Consider the following 22,922-nt stretch of genomic DNA (forward strand, 5'->3'; position numbering starts at 1 on the left):
AGTGGGGCTGTGCGAGGGTGGTTTAGCAAAGACTATCTTCTTATGTCTGAAACCACTAGATACGGTTCCTAAGGTCAACCAGTACTGAAAAATAAAATCCTTCCTTTGTCAACATTCTTAGGGTGTGGGCTCTCGAGCCAGACTGCCTGGCTCCGCCATTTAACTGGCTGGGTAAACTTGATCAAGTTAGTTAACCTCTCCTTGCTTCAATTTCCTCATCTGAGAAATGGGGATGCACCTACATCATATGACCATCATGAGGATTAAAAACCCAGAATGGTGCCCAAAACATAGAAAGCGCTTGATACTTGATCTGGCACCAGTTTAACTCTCTCCTTCTTCTGTCTCTGCCTCCCCGGCCCCCAACTCCTTTCCCTGAATCTTGCCACCGAGATTTCTTCCAATTCTTGCAACACACTCTCCCTCACCTCTCCTGGAACACTTTCTCCTCTTCTGGGTAACTTGTGTTCCTCCTCAGGTCTCAGGGCAGACAGCACTCCAATCTGAGTTAGGTGGTCCTCACCTGTGTGCTCACAGCTCCCCAGGTTTCTACTATCATGGGTATATAACATACCATTTTAATACTTATTGGTATAGCCCACTGGACTGTAAGCTCTGAGGCAGGAATTGAATCTGTTCTGGTCATTGTCATTATTCCCACCTTGCGAAAAAGTGCTTTACACTGGAACTAACTGGATTTTTTCTTTGAGAACAAACAAAAAACCCTCCTCTATCGGTGTACTCATCTAAAGTAGATCATAATACAGAGGAAGTAGGGGGAAATTACATGCTTCCTTGAGAGCATTTTTAATATTAATTCTTCTTGAGACTTTTTGACCCATTTCAATCTGAAAACTCAAGTGTTTGTTCAGCGCAGGGACTCACACACATACACGTGGGCATGCACACACGCACGGGTGTGTCCGTGCACTCACTCCCGTAACTGCTTCTTTTCCATTTCGTACTTTCTCTCCTTCAGGAAGGGTTATTAGAGCTCCTGGATTTGTCTTTCTTATTTTTTATCCCACCTTCTCACTCATGAGTTTTATTTCTTCCACTTTGTTTCTTTGCTATTTGCTCAAAATTGTTCTTCCATGTGAGCTTACAGATCACTCATTTTGTTTCAGTGGGATGGGTTCTTTCTCCCTTCCACTGGCGAACTGTTCCGATTTGAAAATTCTGGTTCTGCTGTCTGGTTCTAGAGCATTTCCCAAAGCATTGCTAAAGCAATCCTCCTTCTTTTTTGTTTGTTGTTGTTGTTTCAGTTCTCTTCTTTCTTAAAATATTCCCCCATGCATGGCAGCTCAGTATCTCATCTTCCAGTGAGACCCCTTTGCCTGCTCTGCCAGCTCATGTCATGGAGTAGGTCCGCCAGTAGCAAGCGGCTCAGGCTTCTGGAGCCAGGGCAGGGCGAGACTGGCGGACTGCGGGAAATAAGGGTGGAGTTTCTCCTCCAGGAGGCCTCTCGTGGAAGTGCCAGCAGGCGGCAAGGGCCTCTGTGCTGACAGCAGGGGCCTCCTGCAGTAGCCACTGGGTCTGCCTTCTCCTCCCAGGGCCTGGCAGCAAGGTTCCCCGCCACCCATGGCACCGGAAACATTAGTGCCCTGCACCTGCAACCCCCTCGGCCCCAGGTCCTGACCTTCTTCTTAAGGATCCCAGATCTAGAGCGGCTGAGTTTCTTTTCAAGCTGAGTATATCGTGTGGGGGGTCCCAGGGGTAAGACGGTGGTCATGGGTAGTGTAAGGCTGCCATTTCCTCTTTTTTCTTTCAAAATTATCTCAAGGGATGAGAGTCCGTGAGGACTATGACAAAGCTTTCACTATTAAAGAAAGCTTTTTTTACACTCAAAAAAGTTGAAATGCTCAAAGCTAAAACAATCAGTGAGGAGCAATGCCCAATTTTTAAGAGAAAACTACAAAATTAAAACTCCTCTGAAGTTTAGTAAGATATCCTGCAAGACACCCAAATTCATATGGGAAAAATTAGCCTCAAAGCTTGATGTACTCTTTGAAATACAGTGTGGCTGTCCTGAAACACTGACTACAGACGCGGTGCGGTGATTAAGAACACAGACTTAGGGTGTGTTTCTTTCTCTCTTCGCCTCAGTTTTATCATCTGTAAGAGGGAGTTAATAATAGTACTCACCTCGCAAAGGTTTGTGAAGATTAAATGAGCATTGACTCACTTGGAAAGGGTTTAGCATAGTACCTGCTATAGAGTAAATGCGACAAAAGTGTTAAATAATACAAAGTAGAATAAGATAAAATAAGTATAAGATCGGTAGTTAAAGCTGTGAACACCATAGGAAATTTTGATATCCGGGATGTCATGGATTTTTTTTTAATCCTTTAAAATGATCTTTGCCATCAAAACAGGTTCACCATTGCCTATTTGAAAATGATACTCTGATAGACGTGACACAGACTGTGGCACCGACAGTTCTGGAACGCCAAGAGTTTCCAACGAGAGGAAGGGTGAGGAAAGAAGTGGAAAGTATCAGTTTAAAATGTTTATTCGGGCATATGTTTTCATTGGAGTCCGTTTTCAACTTTATGGCAGAATCACACAGTCTTTCTATCAATTATCTAATATCAGAAATAGCCTGAAGTCTCACGTGTTTTAAGGGTTGGTATACTCTCGAGACACAGCGGAGGTATATTTTCCAGGGCACCTGTCCCTAAGCATGCCCCACACATTCACACGGTTGCTAACACTCTAACAGACATGCGGATACAGGGCGACCAGCCCGCTGCCCCTTTCCTACCTCTATAGGCACAAAGATGAGAGGAAGAGGAATTAATTATCAGGATCTGAACAATGACAGAAATGCCCCAAATCCTAGCACAATTAAAATTTTTTATTATAATAAATAACGAGCGCTAACATTCACAGAGGCACCTTGATGCCCACTTTACGTGCATTATGTCATTTGATTTTCCAATAAGTAGGGTCTATTTTACTTCTCTGATTACCGCTCAGCTCTCCGAGGTCTCTCAGGTTAGCTGTATCTTTCCCACTCCTACAGGCTAGGAAAGAAAACAATGAAGTCCATTACTTTAGTTTTAATAAATTCGATGAGCCAACTGACAGCAGAGTTTTGAGATAAAAATGTGTTTTTGATCTGTGCAGAAGAAGGGTGTTAGGTTGCAAGGCATAAATGGCTGACTACGAACGCTGAATAAGCTTCAATCAGCTGTATAATTCACGCAAAACATTCAGCTTAATCCAGACAATCGAGGACAATGCAGGATTTGATCCTCCTTGATCCAGAGTGGAAGCATTGACTCCTTACATTTACTGTCAGCCTTCTATGTTACTTAATGTCATGAGGAATCCAGTTCAAGGATAATCTTTTGGTAACATTTTTTCGAGAACAGCTGAGGCTCATGCATTCGAGAGAAAACAAATGCATGTGACACGCAGAGCCAGGGAGGAGGTTGAGTCAACCGCAAATTTGGATTTTCAAAGCTACACCATTGCCCAGGTCTTGACCCTAACCTTCTGTCTCCCACTGGCAAAGAGAACCAGAGTGTTCTGCCTCACATAACACGAGAAGCCACTCTTCTGTGTGAAATTCCCCATCAATTTTGCAGAGGTTTTCTGCCATTATCATAGTCCAGGTAGGCAGTTGTCACGAAGCATTAGAGCTGAAAGAGGCTGACAGCATAACTGCGGGCGAGCTCAGGGCTTAGCCGGGTCCAGCACCTGCCGCCTGCTCAGGCAGGAGTGTCCTCTGTCAAGACACAGCCTGGCACGAGGCTTCAGGAATCACTTTGTATCAGTGCCCTTCATTGACAGCATGCTGGAGGGCAGCCTGTCTAGCAAAAGCAGGACAGAAACCTTTGCCAGCCACCTGCCTGCCCCCATATGGTGGCCATTTAAAAACCCGTCACTTTTATAAAGAAGCTCTCGAATTATTCATTCATCAAGTGCAGTTTTGACTGGCCCAACTGCCTCAATGTATGATCACCTGATTCTGTAATTTGAAGAACTTTGTTTTCACAGGACTACATGTGGGTGTCACTAAGGAAGAGATTGCTTAAATATAGCTGGGGGAACAAGGCAAGTCCGTTCCACATTCTGAGCTCCCACTGCTCCAAGAAGGGCATTCCTGGGGAGCAACAGCACGGTCACACCCAAGTGGATTACAGTCACATGCCCAGGAGCCTCATTTGGGCCCATGGAGGGAGAGTCTGAGCACTCTTACAATGTCATACCTTGTTTCCTCCTTCACCTGAACCAGAGGCAGACAGCTATTAGGAGAGGAGGTGGAGGGAGTCTGTTCAGAAACCATAACAACAGCAACAACAACAACAACAACAGCAACAACAAATCAAAGGCACCTAAGTGTTCACCTGGAAGGTCAACAGATTCCAGAAATTTTACCAACTGAAACATACTTTAAAAGGGCCCAGAAATCCATTACTACTTGCACACATGTCAAAATTCTACCAAGTCTTTTCCTTTTAATTAAATTCATGAGATAATGTAGGTATATGGCAATATCTCAGTGGACATGCTGAAATTTTCTTGCTTCCATATTTTTTTATTATCTCTCTCCACCACCATGTAAACTCCACAAGATTAGGGGCCTTGTCCGTCATGTACCACTATACCTTGAGGGCCTGAGCAGTACTCAACGTATAAGAGGTGCTCAATGAACATTTAGGAGGAAAAGTTGACAATCAAAATGCAAAAGAGAATGCATGAATGAATGAATGACATCTGGAGTAAAGCACATGGCTTTTCAAATATTTTGCTGGGGTTGTGATAGAAGAAGTTGAGTACAGTTGAGTGATGAGAGTAATAAAGATTTTTTAAATTTTAAATTAGGTTTGATACATTTTGGTTGAACATTTAAAATTTTTTAAAAAACTGGAATAATAAAGAATGAATGAATCAGTCACCTGAGAGTTGGACATAATTCTCTGCTGTTTGAAAATAAGTTTCATTATACATATCCCACCTCACAATGGAGTGCCTTTGAGAAGAAAAGCAGGTGAGTCTTTACATCCTTTCTTCTAAAACCAGCTGCTAATGCCCTGGTTCTTTTTCCTCACTCTCTTCCTTCCAGTCTCATCTTCTTTCTTCCACTGACACCTGTGCTCAGAGGATTTCTGCCCTGAGGTTTCCTTGTGAGATTGAGCCCCTTCCATGTATCTGCCTCCTAGGCCTCAAGCTCCACTCGGGGGTGGGGGGTGGGGGTCCCACAGACCCTCAAATGCAATAGCCCCAGACTGAGTTCCTGACTATCCTCCCGCATCAAGTCCTCCTTCACTGTCCCACGTCTCAGGGAAGCTCAATATCACCCAATCTAGAACTCTGGAGACACCCAGGATCCCTCTTAGATTCCACTTCCCACACCACATCCAATCAGTCACCAAGGCCAATGGATTCTATGGCCTTAACATCTCTTTTCCATCCTCCCCTCCCCTTTACTTCAAATACTACCTTAGTTCAGGCTTTCACTATCCTTTCTGAGATTACTGCAATAGTCTCTCACTGGTCGCCCTGCCTCCAGTTTTGTCTGAGTGATTTTTACAAAATGAAAATGTGGACATTACTGCACCTTTTCCCCCAGGTTGGCTTAAAACCTCTTTATGGCTCCGCATTGCCTGATGGTGTATGGTTGAGCCTCTATTACATATGGCCTAGAAGAGCTTTTGTGATCTAGACACTGTCTTACCTCTCACCAAGACTCTTCCTTTGCTTCCTCTGCTCCAGCCACATAAACTACCCCGTTTCTCAGTGGGTAGGGTTGTTTCATCCATCCATCCATCCATCCATCCATCTACCAAGTAAGGCTCTTGCTGATGCATCTCCCTGTAATCCAACATGCCACTTCTGCCTTCAGCACCAAATGAGTTAGGCCTTGTAAAGGAAAGGCAGCACTCCAGAATGGAACTGTCCCCTCCCCCAAGGTGCTGGAATATGAGAAGTAGCTGAAGAGAGAAACATGGCCAATATTGGGACTGCTTGCTAAGAAACCCCACCAGGTACAACAACCCACAGAAGGCCTCCATTGTTCTTTAATTTTGGTGTGAGAAAGTATTGGTCAGACTCTCACGATTTCATGCCTGGGTCAGAAAAATGCCCTCTGAAGTGTCTCATCTTCAGTCCTCCTAATCCATCTTCATACTGCTGTCGACCATCTTCCCACCCTTAAGTAGGTTCCCATGATGCTCCAGCTAAAACATCTTCAGTAGCTCCTCATCTTTGACTTGGTTCCTGAGAATGTCTCCCACATTCCCAGTGCACTACCAGGCATGCTCACCAACTTCCTGTTGTATGTCAGTGTTTCAGAAACTTGAAAACTGACCCAACTAAGTGTTTCACTTTTGAGTGAGAATAGACAGATTTAAAACAACAACAACAATAAATAGTGGCCAGTCAGAGTCCGTGACTCTGTGACATGTGCTTAGGGTCCATGGTTGAGTTGCAGACCTTGTCTCCTTGCTTCTCCCAAACTTAAGCAGCAGGAAGTGGGTGAAAAACTATAGGCTTTGGATGGCATGGACATGGTTCAAATCCTGGCCCTACTGCCTATGTGTGATCATGTACACATGTCTTACTGTGAGCCTTCGTTCCTCATCTGTAGGTGGAGATCATAATCCCTACATCATACGTCAAGTGGTAATCATGTCATTTTCAAAGGAAACCTAATTCCTCTTCTCTACTAACACAATATGGCCACCCATTCTGATTACTTACCTCAAATTCACAAGGCACTATGGTTGTTTTCTAGTTAAATACTATTGTTAAAATGAAATAAGCAAAAAATATAACAACAAGAATGTTTACACCACAGCTGGAAGTAAGATTCTGAGGCTTTGAAGGATAGGCTGGTTTTTGAATTCTTTCTCTTGCACAGAGGTTGGGTTATGAGTGGCTGGCTGAAATGGGTGCTACAGAGAGATCATGTGACAGAAGGAGTGGACTCCAAGGGAAGGAAAACCTTGTTTTTAATTCTTTTAAATTCTTAAGGTCAGCTTCAAATAGGGATTTGGAATAACCTACCCAAATTCGCTGTGACTAGGAAGTGACCCAAGCCAGGGAGCAAATTACTAGCTAGAAGAACCAAGTCACCTTTCTTGCAACCTCCAGCTGAGCTCCAGCTTTGTCTGCCTGTACTGACGCAGTGGAAAGTGTGTCCTCAGAGGGACCACCTCCCACAGAGGCCAGCTCCAGTTTAGGGTTCAGATGGAAGGTATTTAGATAAACTAATAATTGCACAGGGATGTGGTTTGCTCTGGAGAAGTCAAAACTGTGTTTAAATGTCTGAAATTCCTGGTGTCGCTAATAATTGTAACCTCTGCTTCAATAAAACACACAAATGATGTTACTGAAACATTTCCAATCACAAGGTATTATTTTTGGTCTAAAACAGATGCAGCCCTCGGTGCTTAAAAGGAGGATGTCTGGATGGATTTACCTCTGCTTGAAGGGAAACAAAACTCCTGGAACTTTGGCCAAGGCCCCAAATTGAGAAGCGTCTATTGAAGTGATGGTAGCTTAGCAGTGTGACTGTGGTGCCATTTCCAGCACGGTAAGTAAGGATCACATTGGGAGATCTATTTAAGGTGCCAGAAGGAATATAAGTCAGTAGTTTGAAGGCAAATGAACTGGCATTTTTGAACATTTAGTTGGCAGACTGGGCATTAATTAATATGGATTATCTCATTTAATCCTCCCAGCAACTCCATTTTACAGATGATGAAATTGAATCCCAGAGAGGCTAGAGCATGGATTCCAAGACATCCACATATTAAGCACAAAATTGGGATTTGACCTAAGGGCTCTCTATTCATAAAGCCTATGCCCTTTCCGTTCTATCATGTAGCCTGCGTCGGGGATTATAAAGAGCAGACACCAAACAAATGGGTACCTAGAGTCAAACTGTCGGGGTCCACATCTTTCCCCCATCATTTGCTATCGCTGTGACCAAGGCATTTAACTTCTCTGCCCTTCAGCTTCCTCATAATAAAATGGAAGAGAATACTAGGATCTACCTAATAGTACCATTAGGCAAATGAAAAGAGATAGTAAAGATACAATGCTCAGTGCTATGCTTCTAGCACTCTTGTACCAATCCGGACACTCAGACATCAAGCCATCAAGCAAGCAAACTTCAGCCCAACCTGCTAGGGATGACCCCTGTGTTAGCCCAGAGACCAAGGCCTAGTCCAACAGAGGACCTAACCTGCCACTAATTATCCTGCAGACAGCCATGGTTAAAAGCCAAATGCTTCATCCGCCACAAGGCAGTAGGTGTCTCCCAAGTTTTACATTGAGTTGCCCACCTAGGCCTATCCTGAAGAACACTCCCCAGACACTGCAAACTCTTAGCCTAGTTGCAGTCACACATATTTCTTTAGGATTTCACATCGTGCTGGAGTACACCAATAAAGATCTGCTGGGCACATGTGGAAAACATTAGTTGCTATGTGGATTCAGGCAAAAGGTAGTTAGTATCCAAATAAATCAGATTGATGCTTTATCTTACAACCATTAAAGCAAAGCCTGAATTCAACATGTTCTGGCTGTGGACAAGGCTTAATATAAAAAAACAATCACCCCAACTGGAAAGAACTAAAGTCTTTAGGTACGGTAGTGCTCTCTCTCTAGCCAAAAATTCATGTACACCAATGTTATACAAGTTAATATCTTGCATGGGATACATTAAACAAAGATAAGGTACACAGCAATTGTACGGAATTATGAAAAATTAGGCAGTGGGGTAAAAGAAATTCTTCCTTTTTCAAGTTAATCATTAACATTTCTCCAGGAAATAAACAACTGAGACTATTGTCTTATTTCCAAAGGTTGCCCAGGGGTGAGCAAAAAAGCTAATTTCATTAGATGCAATACATAATCCAAGGGTGGTCATACAATCATTGCATGCATATGTGCCTGACCATAAAAATACCTCAAGGACTAGGAAGTTTCAAAGTATATGTAAAAGTAGGATACATAAGGACACTTTCACACAGTGCTTAAACATGTATCTGCTTCAATAAAATGCACGAATAATGTATTCATTGTTTAAATAGAGCCAACTGGCCATTATTCAATACATGTCAGGTGTTAGGAAGGCAGAAACTGACTTCCTCTTCAGTCCTGTTTCTGCACTCTGAGAAGGAGAAGTACAGACTCAGTGAAAACAGTACATCATACAAGGCAATCAAGTAAAGCAGCAGAGGGGGAAAAAATCAGAATGTTAAGTTTTTAAGTAACCAAGAATTTTTAAAAAAGCAATCTTTCCATATTTATTCTCAAAGTCACACAGTCAACAAAGTTATAAGTTATAAGTTTTTCACCACTACACATAATTATTCCACTAACTTTACAACGAGTGCAGGGTTCCATAATGTAAGGAAAAGCACTTAGCACAGTGCCTGACACGCATAAGAACTTGGGACCCTTATTAACTATTATGCATTCCCTTTTCCTGAAATTGATCTTAACAACGATGTGTGTGCCATATTTTTGTGTGTTTCTTTGGATGTTTCTTTATTGAAAAGCAAACATTAAAGGAAGTTAGCTGCCTCCTCCTCAGGATAAATCCTGGAAAAAGAGATTCAAATCACGTTAAGTTGTAAGGATACACTTGACTTGCGCTCACAGGCTGTGGCCACACTCATTTGTTGAGGCTCCCGATGTAATAGAAACGCTGCAACAGGATCACAAAATTGATAGTGAATCCTAGATGTTGGCCCTTTGCAAATTTACATTTTTGACATAAAAATTGCAATGGCAGTGTGCCATTCACAATATCATGACATGGTTTACTTTTAAGAAATTGAAATGTATGGCCCTGTGGTTGGAGAGACATTTAAATTTTTCCAATGCCTGTTGTCCTCTCTCAATTCCCAAAATGGTATGTAGACCCTCAGAGATCCATCCAGTCTAAATATGAGGACATATTTAGGACATATTGAGGACATTCCTGGTGTTATGGTGTTAAATGTGTTCTTCTATAAAAAACATTAAAAAGATACATTGAAGCCCTGACCCCCCCCCCAGTAAGTCAGAAGGTGACCTTATTCAGAAATAGATTCTTTACAGAATTAATTAGGTTAAAATGAAGTATGATGGGTGGGCCCTAATCCAGTATGCCTGGTATCCTTATAAAAGGGGGGAAATTTGGACACAGAGAGAGACACACACAGAGGGAAGACAATATGAAGAGATACAAGTAGGACACCATGGGAAGGCAGAGGACAGGAGTGATGTATTTAATAAGCCGTGAAGGCCAAAGATTGCTGGCAAGCTATCAGAAGCTAAGAAGAGGCAAGGGAGGATTCCTCGGTTTCAGAGGGAGCATGGCCCCTGCCAACACCTTGATTTCAGATTTCCAGCTCCAGAACAGTAAAACAACAAACTTCTGTTGTTTTCAGCCACCGTGCGTGTGGTACTTTTTTAGGCAGCCCTCAGGAACCATACACCTGGGAATTTGAGGCCTTCATGGTAGCTCTCGTGGCCTCTTGCCCTGCTTTGCTACCGACCACGGGATCCCTCCCTCAACACATGAGGCAGCACGTGAATTCAGGCAATGCAACCTGACTCCAGCAATGACACTGGACTTTGCAGTGTTATGAGATGTGCTGTGCACGTGAACAGAACTAGTAGCTCGTAAGTTTATTTTTGTATATTACAAAACGAAATTCCAAAAAGAATGGAGGTAACAATCCTTTGTTGTATGTTCACTTTAGTTATGAGGTTATAAATTGTCACGAGGCAGGTCTTTGATCTTTCTGTGATGATAAAAGTTAACATAATTTTATAAGGTTAAAACAGTTTCACATGGAGAGTGTGGTCAGAATATAGAGAGATACACGTCCACATCCCAACCTATGTCAAATTCACATGCTAAGCCAATCAGTTAGAGTATATTTGAGTATACACTCAGTTATTCATTTTTCTTCTTTTTGAGTAATTTTTACATTTCCTTTTCCCTTCAACTTCCTCTGCCCTGGAAAGAGTCCCTGGATCTGATAGAATAATGATTATAAGAACAGTGATAATAGCTCATACGTAACACGTGCCACCCACCGTGCCAGATCTTTTATGCACTTCCCTGCGTTTAAGCCTCATGATGGTCTTTTGAGGTAGATACTATTATTTTTGCAGATGAAGAAACAAAATCAGAAGATAGAAGTCACTTGCTCAAGGTAAGAAGGTGAAGGAACAGTAGGGGCCTAATCTGAGCCCTGGTTTGTTGACCTAAAAGTCCCATACTCTTCAACACTGTACAGCCCCTCCTCTGCTAGACATTTCCACCTCTGATGTCATTTAGATGAGGCTAAGTGCTGTGACAAAGATACTTGGATGCTTCCTGTTTAGACTGAAAGCTCTCCTGCTCAACCAGTCCACCTGGAGTTCTGAGCTCTGCGTAAATCCCAACAAAAATCGAGTCGTCACTGGGTATTGTTCATCCTTTCTCCACTCATTTGAAGTACTTCATTTCTAAACTCTCACTGAGTCCATTGAGGTTATTTACAGCATCATCTGATAATTTATATATACTTAAAAGCACCCAGAGAGTTCGTTTTGACTTCAGGCCAGCTATAGGTATTAATTAATAAAGTTACCACTCTCCTCTATGATAAAGGGCTCAAAATAAAATTTACAACAAATGCCCAACAAATACCTTACATGTCCAGGTCTCTGTTGATTCATGACATCAGGCCAACTCTGGATCTATTTAACTCTGTTGTACAGAAATATTACATCTATTGGCAGTATACTTTGATGGGAGATTCTTTAAATAGGAATAAACAATCCAACAAAACAACAGGAACACCATCGGTCGAGTGCCTACTCTGACATTGGTTAAGTACCTACTCAACCAGCGTGCCAGACCTAATACTGGGCATTCTGTGTACAAAACTGATCATAAGGGGGCGCCTGGGTAGCTCAGTCAGTTGAGGGTCCAACTCTTGATTTTGGCTCAGGTTAATGATCCCTGGGTCATGGGACTGAGTCCCGCATTGGGGCTGCTGCTGAACATGGAGTCTGCTTAAGATTCTGTGTGTGTGTGTGTGTGTGTGTGTGTGTGTGTCTCTCTCTCTCTCCCTCTGTCTCTGTCTCTGTCTCTCTCTCTCTCAAGCCCTTCTTCCCTCTCCCTGCTGCTCTCCCCCACCTGTCTTTCTCAAATTAAAGACAAAAACAAAAACAAAAACTGATTGTAAGTTTCTCACTTTATAGATAGAGAACCTGACGCCCAGAGGATGTCAGAACTTGCTGGTAGGTAGCCTCACAGCCAGCAAAAGTCAGCCCTATAATTTTAGCAGAGGACAGTCTAACTCTTAACCATCTTGGTTCTCTAGCCACACTGTCAGGTGTTCACCTGGGGGACAGATAAAAAAGTAGTTTAGTCACCCAGGCAGCATCTGGAGTCCTGCCTCAAACTCCATTTAAATCATTTTTTCTATCCGGAAATATTTTGGTCTAGAGACAAAATGAAGAGAAAAGTTACCATCAATCATGCCTGTAATTTTCTCATTAAATAATCCTGCATCTGGAAAATCTGTGACTTTTAAATCGAGATTATCCAAAATGACCAGAAAAATCACTCAGTTCTCCTCATTCATCATCTTCCCCAAGGACAAATCAGGAATATCACTTTGAGGGAATCAACAGTAAATACGTTTTGATGGCAATATCAAAAGTAATACTTTCATTAGTCAAAAACACATTTACTCCAAAGTGATCCTTGGGGCTGTCACCACATCAGTGCTCATCGAGTTATTTTGTGGATGCCACTAAACTCAGATTCGGTTACCTACTACTGGCCACGTCACCCCAGAAAAGGCCCTAATTGTCTCTATGCCCAGTTTACCAATTGGTAAACGATACCTGCCTGTTTCAAGTGTTAATATCAACAACTGTACACATTTGAAGTGCTAATACCACCACCATTTCCTTTTCCTTTTATTCTCTTTAATAATAACATAGCCCCTGTAGTCCACCACTAAATACTAGGAAAGTACTATTTATTCACATATTCTCTCATTTACTTCTAGTCGCACCTCAATTAGAAAAACTCAGCAATTTCTTTTCCTGGACCTTCACTCTGCCGTTCTTACCAGCCAGCACAGAGCCATCCATTAGTAATGTGCCTTCCCCACTCCCCACTTTGCCTCATCTACCTGGTAATAAACATACCTGCAATGGAAACCCTGTCATTCTTGCCTTGCTAAATACTGTCATAGGGTTACATGTTAATTCCTCATCTCCATTACCTGTGAATTTCTTCCATTTAGTATGACTGACATCCCTTCTTACTGAGAAGAAAAACCAGTTAGCTCACTTTCTGCTTTACATTTATTAAGTGCATTCAAGTTTGTTTATTTTTAATTGATAGAGCCAAATCTCTCTAGAACCTCCTTTAACTTTTTTTTCCTTTTTTTTTTTTTTTTTAATGCTTTATTTATTTTTGAGAGAGAGAATACAAGCAGGGGAGGGGGCAGAGAGAGAGGAGAACAGAGAATCTGAAGCAGGCTCTGCGCTGACAGCAGAGAGCCTGATGTGGGGCTTGAACTCATGAACACTGAGATCATGACCTGAACCAAAGTTGGATGCTCAACCAACTGAGCCACCCAGGTGCCCCTTCATTTTCTCCTTTCGATGAAAAGGTAGGAAACTAGATCAATTACATCTATTCATTCATCCTTTTCTGACAAATAGCAATTATTTCAGTTTTGGCAAATCACTCCAAGTGTGAGGCTTACTAGCTAGTTACTCAGAGCACTAGTTCTCAAACTTGGTGGCCCACTGATATCACTTGGGGAGCTTTAAAAATGCCGATGTCCAGAGGCCATCCTCAGAAATTCTGATGTAATTGGTCTGGTGTGTGGCCTGGGCATTGGGATTTTTAAAAGTTCTCCACGGGATTCTAAATGCAGTCAAGTTTTGAAAGCTACTGATTTAGAGCTTTAGAAAAGCTAGTTTGAGTAGATTTAGCAAGTCAGGGGAGAAAATTCTGATAATAATAGGGATGAAGATATCTTGCTTTCTCTCCAGTAGGGCACAGACTTGGACTGGCAATTCCCGATATATTCCAGTACACAGTCGTGCAAAGTCAGAGGTTTATACTCCCTCTACAATTTCCCTAATAGCCTCCTTTCTTTCGGAGTTTACTCCTTGGCTTTCTTTGATTTTTATTTAGAGTGGAGATATTTTTTAAACATTATTGAAATCAATTCTGATCTTTCTTTTGCAATGCCACAACTTCTAATAAGGAAGATCAACTTTCAAACAACGTTGAAGCAAACAAACCCTTCTGTTTGAAGTTGCTTAATAAAAATTCTTCTAAATACCAATCCCAGCAAAGAAAACAGAGAGGACAACCTGAGGGAATGGGGATCATTTCTCTCCGAGTTGTGACTAAGTTGCTGAGTGTCAAAATGACAAGCCAAGAAAACACCAGGTGAAGAAAGAATCCTGGTCGGTAACGCTCACATCAATGTGGCTAAAAAGGCAGTGTGGTCCTGAATGTTTGGACTTAATTTGGAATTTCCTTGTTTTGGTGAATTTAAATCCTTAGCATTAATGTCATGCAGTTATTTTTGTATGGTTTATTTTCTTTTCCTTCTTTTGGTCATTCAATATTCAAAACAACATGAAATGTACATTCTTCTTCACACGGAGAATGAATTCAGCAACAACTCAAGCACATAATTCTTCTCTGCATGGAAGGAGATGCTGGACATCTGCTCACCCTAGATCTATAAAACACGGAGCATGGAGGAACTGAGGGAGGGGTCTCCTGTGAGGTTCCTCGCACCACACATTTCAGGAGAGAGGCAAAATACCGGCTATATTAGAGGTAAAAAGCCTATAATTACCTGAGTTTTTTCAAAATCTGTTTATTATTTGTCTGTCTGTCCCCTTGAGAATGAAGGTTGCAAGAGACCTGTATAGTCTGTTCAAGCTGTATCCCTGGGCTGAAATAATGCCTGGCATATAGTAGATACTCAATAAATGTTTGTTAACAGCATAAAGTGTTTCCATTTCAATATCAAATTACGAAGATGAAGAAAACTATGTATTTCCTTCTTACTCTCACTGCAAAGAAATGGGATTAAAACGAGTGTTTTCCTCCCAAATTCCATGGACAAGTTTTTGTGCATGGAAGGGCACATATTCTATTTTCTGTATACATTCTGCAGGCATCCTCCCTGGCCCAGGCAGTCTCAACCACTCTCACATCCCATCCAAGAGTGATCTCTTGGGGTGGACAAGCTTCCATTCAGAGCCCCAGTCACTCCTCCATGCTGTCAAAGAGAGCCTGCCTCCACTCTATTCCTGACTCGCCCGGACAGTGGTCCTCTAACATTACTACATGTCACAATCACCTAGAGGGCTTGTTAAGAAACAGTTCTGGAACCCCACATTCATACCACAACAGAATACACCTATTCAAGTCCTGCATTTGCACCAGATTAGGAAACCGGTTCCTGTTTTGTGCCTTGGCTCCTGAGTTCCCACCTGGGTAATATACTTTCACAGCAATTGCTCCCAGCGTGGCTTTCATTAAGCTCCTTAACTTCTCTGAGCCCTGAGTCTCAGATCTCTCAGATTTCTTTGATATGGATGCATTTCTTAAAAAAAAAAAAAAATTAATACAGAGAGGGAGACAAACCATAGGAGACTCTTAAATACAGAGAACAAACTGAGGGTTGCTGGCGGTGTGTTGCGGGGGGCGGGGGGGGGGGCGGGGATGGGCCAAATGGGCGATGGGCATCAAGGAAGACCTTTGCTGGGATATGACATTTGTGGTATATGTACGTGATGAATCACTAAATTCTATTCTTGAAATCATTATTACACTATATGTTAACTAACTTGGATTAAAATTTTTAAAAAATATAACTAAATAAAAAATAAAAAATAAATAGACTGCTTTTTAGAGCAGTTTTAGATTTACAGAAAAATTGAACAGATAGTACAGAGTGTTGCTATATACACCTCCCCATACACACCCTCCCTTATTATTAACCTCTTGCTTTAGCATGGTATATTTATTATAATTAAGGAATTGTTTCCATGTTCATTAGGGATACTGGCCTGTGATTTTCTTTTCTTTTCTTTTTTTTTTTTTTTTTTTTTTTTTTTTTTTGTGGTGTCCTTGTCTGGTTTTGCCTTGTAAAATGAGTTTGAACGTGTTCCCTCCTCTTCTACTTTTTGAAAAAAATTTGAGAAAAAACGGTATTAACTCTTTTTAAATGTTTGATAGAATTCACCAGTGAAGATATGTGGTCCTGAACTTTTGGTTGTTGGTAGTTTTTGACTTACTGTTTCAAATCCTTACTAGTAATTGATCTGTTCAGATTTTCTATTTCTTCATAATTCACTCTTGGTAAATTGTATGTTTCTAGGAATTTGTCCAGCTTAGAAGCTGTCCAATTTTCTGTCATTTAGTTGTTCATAGTCTCTTATGATTCTTTGTATTTCTGTGGCACTGGTTGTAACATCTCCTCTTTCATTTCTGATTTTATTTATTTGAGTCCTCTCGTTTTACTTGGTGAGTGGAGCTAAAGGTGTGTCTACTTTGCTTACTTTTTCAAAAAAAACAGCTTGTAGTTTTATTGATGTTCCCTATGGTCTGTCTTTTAATTCCTATATTTAGACCATTCACATTTAATGGGATTACTGATACAGTTGGATTAATATCTGCTACATTTCTAATTGTTTTCTATTTACTGTTTTTATTTCTTTTTTATCTTTTCCTCTCCTCTTTGTCTTCTGTTTTTATTTGAGCATTTTATGTGATTCCCGTTCTCTCCTCTCTTAGCAGATCAATTATATTTCTCTAAAAACAATGTTAGTGGCCACCCTAAAATTTGCGGTATACATTTACAACTCATCTAAATCCACATTAAAGTAACATTTGGCTTAATAGTTAGTACAAGCACCATATACCATGAGTGTTCCCCATCTCCCCTCCCATCTTTTGTAACATTGCTGTCATTCATTTCCTTTCTCCAGGAGCCATAATCACCCAATGCATTGCTGTAGTTTTTATTTTGAACAATCATCTGTGCAAGTAATTTAGAATACTAATGGATTTTATTGTACCTTCATCTATTCCTTTCTTTTTGTAGATCTGAGTTTCTGATCTATACCATTTTCCTTCTCCCTAAAGAACTTCTTTTAGCATTTCTTGCAAAGTGGCCGTACTAGTAACAAAATTTCTTCACTTTTGTCCCAGAAAACCTCTATTTCTTCTTTACTTCTTTTTACTAAAGTATAATTGACATACAATATTATATTAGTTTCGTGTGTCTCTCCTTCACTTTTGAAGGATAATTCCATTAAATACAGAATTCTAATTTTTTTTTCCTTTCAACACTTTAAATATTTGTCCCTATTCCTTTTCTGTTTGCATAGCAAGTCGGATATAATTATTATCCCTATTCCTCTATAGATAAGGTGTTTTTTATTCTTTGCCTTCTTTCATGATTTTCTTTCTTTCTTTCTTTTTCTTTCTTTCTTTCTTTCTTTTTTTTCCTTCCAATTTGAATATGATATGCCTACAGGTAGAAATTTTGGTATTTATTTTGCTTGGTGTTCTCTGATTTCCTGGGTCTGTGGTTTCAAGCTCCTCAATAATTTTCGAAAATTCTCAGCCTTCAAATATTTTTTCCCCACCTTTATCTCTTTCTTGTCTTGCTGGTATTCCCATTATCAGTATGTTACACCTCTTAGAATTGTCTTCCAGTTCTTGATATTCTCTTTCATTCTTTTTCTTCTTGTTGCTCTTTGTATTTTACTTTGCAAAGTTTCTGTTGACCTGTCTTCCAGCTCAACTGATTTTCCACCCCCCTTAGGGCCTGTATTATCTAGTAAGGAACCCATGAAAGGCATTCTTCATTTCTATTACAGTTTTTTGATGTCTAGCATTTCTTTTGGTTCTCTCTCAGACTTTCCATTTCTCTGTAACATTACCTATCTGCTTTTGAATGCTGTCTACTTTTTCCATTAAACACTAATATGCTAATCATAGGTGTTTTAAATTGCCTATCAGATAATCCCAAAACCTGTATTATATCTGAGTCTGGTTTTGATGGATGTTCTCTTTTTTCAGACTATGTTTTTTCTTTTCTTTTCCTTTTGGCATGCCTTGTAATTTTTGTTGTTGTTGTTCATGATGATGTTGTTGTTGGAAGCAGGACACAATGTATCTGATAATGAGGACCGAGGCAATCAGGCTTTTAGTGTAGGGTTTTATGTTCATCTGGCTAGTGGCTGGCTGCGAACACTTGGCTGTGGTGATAGGTGTCAGAGACCGCAGTTTCCTCTGGCTTCTTCATTGTTGTCTTCCTCTCCTTGGTTGTCCCTTAAGCTTCCCTAAGAAGCTCTTTTTCCAATAGAGTGTGTGTCTCTCAGCTCTCTCAGCTGGAATCACTGTTATTATACCACAGCCCCCTTGGTAGGGTGTCAGAGACGGGGGGCATCCTACTATTCTATAATTCAATCTCAAGTTTCTCAGGGGGTCTGAGGCCCTGAGCTGTGACATTCAGAAGAATTTCTTAGCCTTATTTTTTTTCTTCCACAACGTAAAACAAGAAAGCTATAGGAGGCTGGAGTTGTCTAATGGTCCTTTCCCTGATCAGATAAGGTCAGAGAAGGCTCCAGTCAGGTAGTTTCCCTAAAGGGGCAGGCCTTTGTTATGGAGAGTGCTCTGGGCATATTTCAAAATGGCTATTTTCCCCTCCCTCAGCTGGAAGCAGGAGGGAATTTTTCTCCCATCTTCACCTCAAGAACCTGGTAGAGGTTTTTTGGGGGGATGTAAATCCCACAAAAGCTTTTCCTTTCTCCGCCAGGTCTGGGCCTCTGGGGGTTTTAAATCTCAGTCCACGTTCGGTCTCCAGCAACTATTCCACTGCCATTAACGTGTTCCTGTCAGTTGCTGGCCCAACTGCTTCTGTTCCCAGTAAGGTCGTCTGAGCTGTCATTTTCTGCATTCTCTTCTCTTTCTAGTTTTGTGGGGGGCAGTTTATACCCTGTGACCCCAATTCTTTGAGGAATCTAATAAAAGTCATGGGTTTTTAGTTTTTCTTTTCGTGATGACTCCAAGGCCTTTACATACTGGAGACAAACACATTTCTTAATTCATAATACTGTTGAGAAAACTGATGACATAATGTGTATAAAAGGCCCAACCTGATGGCCGTCAAATAGCAAAGAATAATAATAGTAGACAACCACTTTCAAAAATACTTTACATGTCTTAACTCAATTAATTCTCAGAGCCATGTAATAGAGACAGAATTATTACCATTTTCTACCCGTGGAAACTGAGGTACAGAGAGCTTTTATACCTACTCAAGGATTCGAACCTGAAAAGTCAGGCTCCAGGACACAGGCTGGCATAATCAATCCCTCCTCTCCAGCCACACCTTCACCAGACCCTGCCTTGTCCTGACCAGTCACCCCAGGCACTGGACTCCTGCCTCTGTGTCTGTCTCATGGCTGAAGTCCTACTATTGCGGCTAGATCTCCTCAACTCTGTTCAGATCCTAAGTGGACGACTCTAGAGCCTTACTAGCCTTTCTAGATCCACCCACCAGGCACAACGGTCCCCTGATCTGTCTCACACCCCTGATTAATGGTCTGGAATTCCCATCCTGACCTCATTCAAGTTACAGACAGAAGACTTGACAAAAGGCATTTATATACATATATATATATATATATATGTATATATATATATATATATTTTTTTTTTTTTTAAGTGGGGCTTGAACTTGTAACCCCAAGATCAAGAGCCACTGGCTCTTCCAACCGAGCCAGCCAGGCACCCCTGACAAAAGACATTTAAAAGATGAGTTGTCAATTCACAAAAAATACTGAAGAGTATTGAAGAGACTGTTCAGTCACAGCTTTCCTGGGACCAGGGATGATAGAATGTGAATAAAGACAAACAAGGTAATTAATTTGACATAGCATTAAATTAAGGGTCTTAATGTTCCTGCCTAATTAGAGCCTGATCTCCTCTCCAAGGTGAAAGGGAAGACACTCTTGTTCAGGGAGAGGCTCCCGGTGATGGTGAGAAGACAAGGCCTCCCTGGGACTTGTTTTTCCAGGCCAGCCGACCTAATGGCTTCAGCAAAAATGGCGTTTACTTGCTTCTCTCATTGTGGATAGCACATACTTTCTGGGAATTGTTCTTTCCTGGGAACTATAGGGGAGAGGACCGTGTTCAGGAACTCCGCTGTGTTCACTCTTCCTTGCAGCCTCCCTGGCACATGCTCTCACCAAGGAGGGTTCTGGAAGAAACCACCTCATCTCTCCTCAGTGCCTCACCCATTGATCTAAACTGCCCTTTGTGAGCGATCAATTTACATCAGGAGATCAGTATTCTAGCATTGCTGTTCATTAGAATTCATTAACAGCTCAAATCAATTTCCCATTCTGTGACTTTTATGGCCCTGAAATCATCTGTCCAGCATAGCTTTCTAATAAATTTGATTCACTTTAATACCTACTATCCTACTTTTGCACTAACAAAAACCAGCAATATCCAACCAGGGGTGTAGTGGTAAATGTTTAAAAACCAACTCTCAAAAAAAAAAAAAAAGGTGGGGAGCACTGATTTGTAGCATTTGCCAATTTGTATGATATAAATACTGCCACTGTGACCAATTTCAAACTACCAACATGACATCACCAATTGTAGACTTGGGGAAGGAAACAAACAGTGCAGCATTATATAGTATTTCCACCATATATAATTCCACCAGTATATTATTTCCACCATACACACTGTGTTCCACATACACAGATGGAAATGACTCAAGAGCCTAGGTAACACTGGACAATAATTACGTGGTGATAAGTTTTGAGTATAAATTTATTTTAATTCATTTAATTGTAAGTTTATATAATTTAATTTTTAATAATGGCTATGTTTAGCCACTAGCTCACAGCATTCCAAAAAATGTAACAGCCATTAAGTTGGTTTGAGTTAGGCTCCCACATGCCATTGAAAGGCAGCATGGAGGAGGAAAGGAACAACCATGGTGGAAAGAAGGGCCCTAGAATTTAGCGAAGAGATCATAAGTGAACTGCTTAACTTTTTGGGCTTTAGTGGCTAGAGAAGGTAATCTCCTAAAATGTATCCTATTCAAAGGGTGCCTGGGTGGCTTAGTGGGTTGAGCACCTGACTTTGGCTCAGGTCATGATCTCATGGTTCGAGCCTCACATGAAACTCTTGTACTGACAGCTCAGAGCCTGGAGCCTGCTTCAGATTCTGTGTCTCCCTCTCTCTTTGCCCCTCCCCAGCTTGTGCTCTGCCTCTGTCAAAAATAAATAAGTAAATAAACATTTATATATATATATATATATATATATATATATATATATAAATGTCCTACTCAAGCTATAGAACCCTGATTAACAGTTTGCCATCACCACCTCCAAGAACTCTATTCTTTTGCCCTTTGTACTTTATACTTGTAAGTTCCTTTCTACCCAAACACAAATGAAATTAATGAATAATAGTTTTCAATAATAGTTCTGTGTGCCAGAAATATTAACTTATTAAATCCCTACAACTCATTGAGATTGATACTATGACTACAACTATTTCAAAGATGATGAGTAAATGAATATACTGAGAGGTTCAACAAATTTCTGAACCTGACCTCTTTGGTTTTAATATTTGCACTCTAAATAAATACAGATGACATTTCCATTATGGAGAGGTCTTTTTTTAGGAATATCTGGAGTTAGGATTTCTAAAGGAAAACCTGATAAACAAGAAGGGTGTCTCTGGGAGCAGGTACACAAAAGGGTAAATTTTTTTAATGGCTCAAATTTTGAAAAATTTATTAGCATGGTGCATGGCCCCTTTGTTTTTTAATCTAATATCTATAATAGTTCCTGACAAAGGAAAGAACTCTTTATTAATTTTTAAAAATACTCCCTTACTATACAAGGAGAAAGATGGCAGCATTGAGTAACACAAATTTCCATAAACAAATTAGATATTCCTTTACCCCCCAATAAAATCTTATGAGAAACCACCAATTACTGTGAGGATTATCTTCAGTTTAACCATGTGGTTCTTCTGAAGAGAGAGACTATATGCACATGAGCCTGAGAACAAGACAGAGAACTGTTGTTATCTTGATATATTGCAACATGTGAAAATAATTGCTTTTAGTGTGGTTGATATTCCTATCACACAGAATACAACTTTAGGGCAAAATTCTTGTGTGTGTTCCATATAAATAATTTGACTCCAACATTCAAGTCTCCTTATATGTACAAAACTGACTAGACATCCTAAGACTGACTTAATTCTGCATAAAATCTTCCAAACTAACTTAGTAATGAAAACTCATACACAAGACGAATAGGGAGTTAGTCTATTTCCATAATATTCACGAACATGTGATTTGAGTTTCAAAAAAAAATTGATAAAAAATGTGTACTATCTGTGCTGCTTCTTCTCTCTCTTCCCTACAGTTCTATCCCTCACACTCCACTGCCCTGCCCTGTGCCGGAAGGGTGGCCTCTACTGTTTTCATCATCCAGAGCCCTCTGGCCACTGGCTTCAAGTTGGAACGGAAACACAGAACAAGTTGGAACTGAAACACAGAACAAGCACCCCATGCTTTGGTGTGGTCTAAGGGACTTCAGCGTCTGAGGCCAAAGATCCAGCCACACAGCGCCTCTTACCCCTCCACGCCTGGCCTCTTAAGTACCTACACATGGTAACAGCTTCCCCTGCTGCTCCTTGCCTGCGTGCCCAGCATCGCTTCCTGGTTCCTTTAACCGTAACCACCCCTCGATAAACAGACCCTTCATTAACCTCATTTTAGTTAAACACTTTGCATGTGGCATTGGTTCCCTGCCCAGATATTCATGGGAACACCATACTTCAAAGAAATTAGATAGGCATATCAAAA

At 40.9% G+C, this 22,922-nt stretch overlaps 1 protein-coding gene across 2 annotated transcripts in view; it reads right to left on the reverse strand.

Annotated features, from left to right (window-relative positions):
- Positions 1-2,954: 2,954 nt before the first annotated feature.
- Positions 2,955-22,922, reverse strand: part of SATB2 (SATB homeobox 2) — a 218,708-nt gene continuing 198,740 nt past the window's right edge. Inside the window, exon 11 of one of the 2 annotated variants that reach the window (XM_042949625.1) lies at positions 2,955-3,026. In XM_042949625.1, the coding sequence (XP_042805559.1) occupies positions 2,994-3,026 (33 nt within the window). In that variant the 3' untranslated portion in view covers positions 2,955-2,993. The remainder of the gene's footprint in view (positions 3,027-22,922) is intronic. The other variant, XR_006205634.1, reaches the window with a different exon arrangement.

The sequence above is a fragment of the Panthera leo genome, chromosome C1 (genome assembly GCF_018350215.1).
Source record: "Panthera leo isolate Ple1 chromosome C1, P.leo_Ple1_pat1.1, whole genome shotgun sequence".
NCBI lineage: Eukaryota > Metazoa > Chordata > Mammalia > Carnivora > Felidae > Panthera > Panthera leo.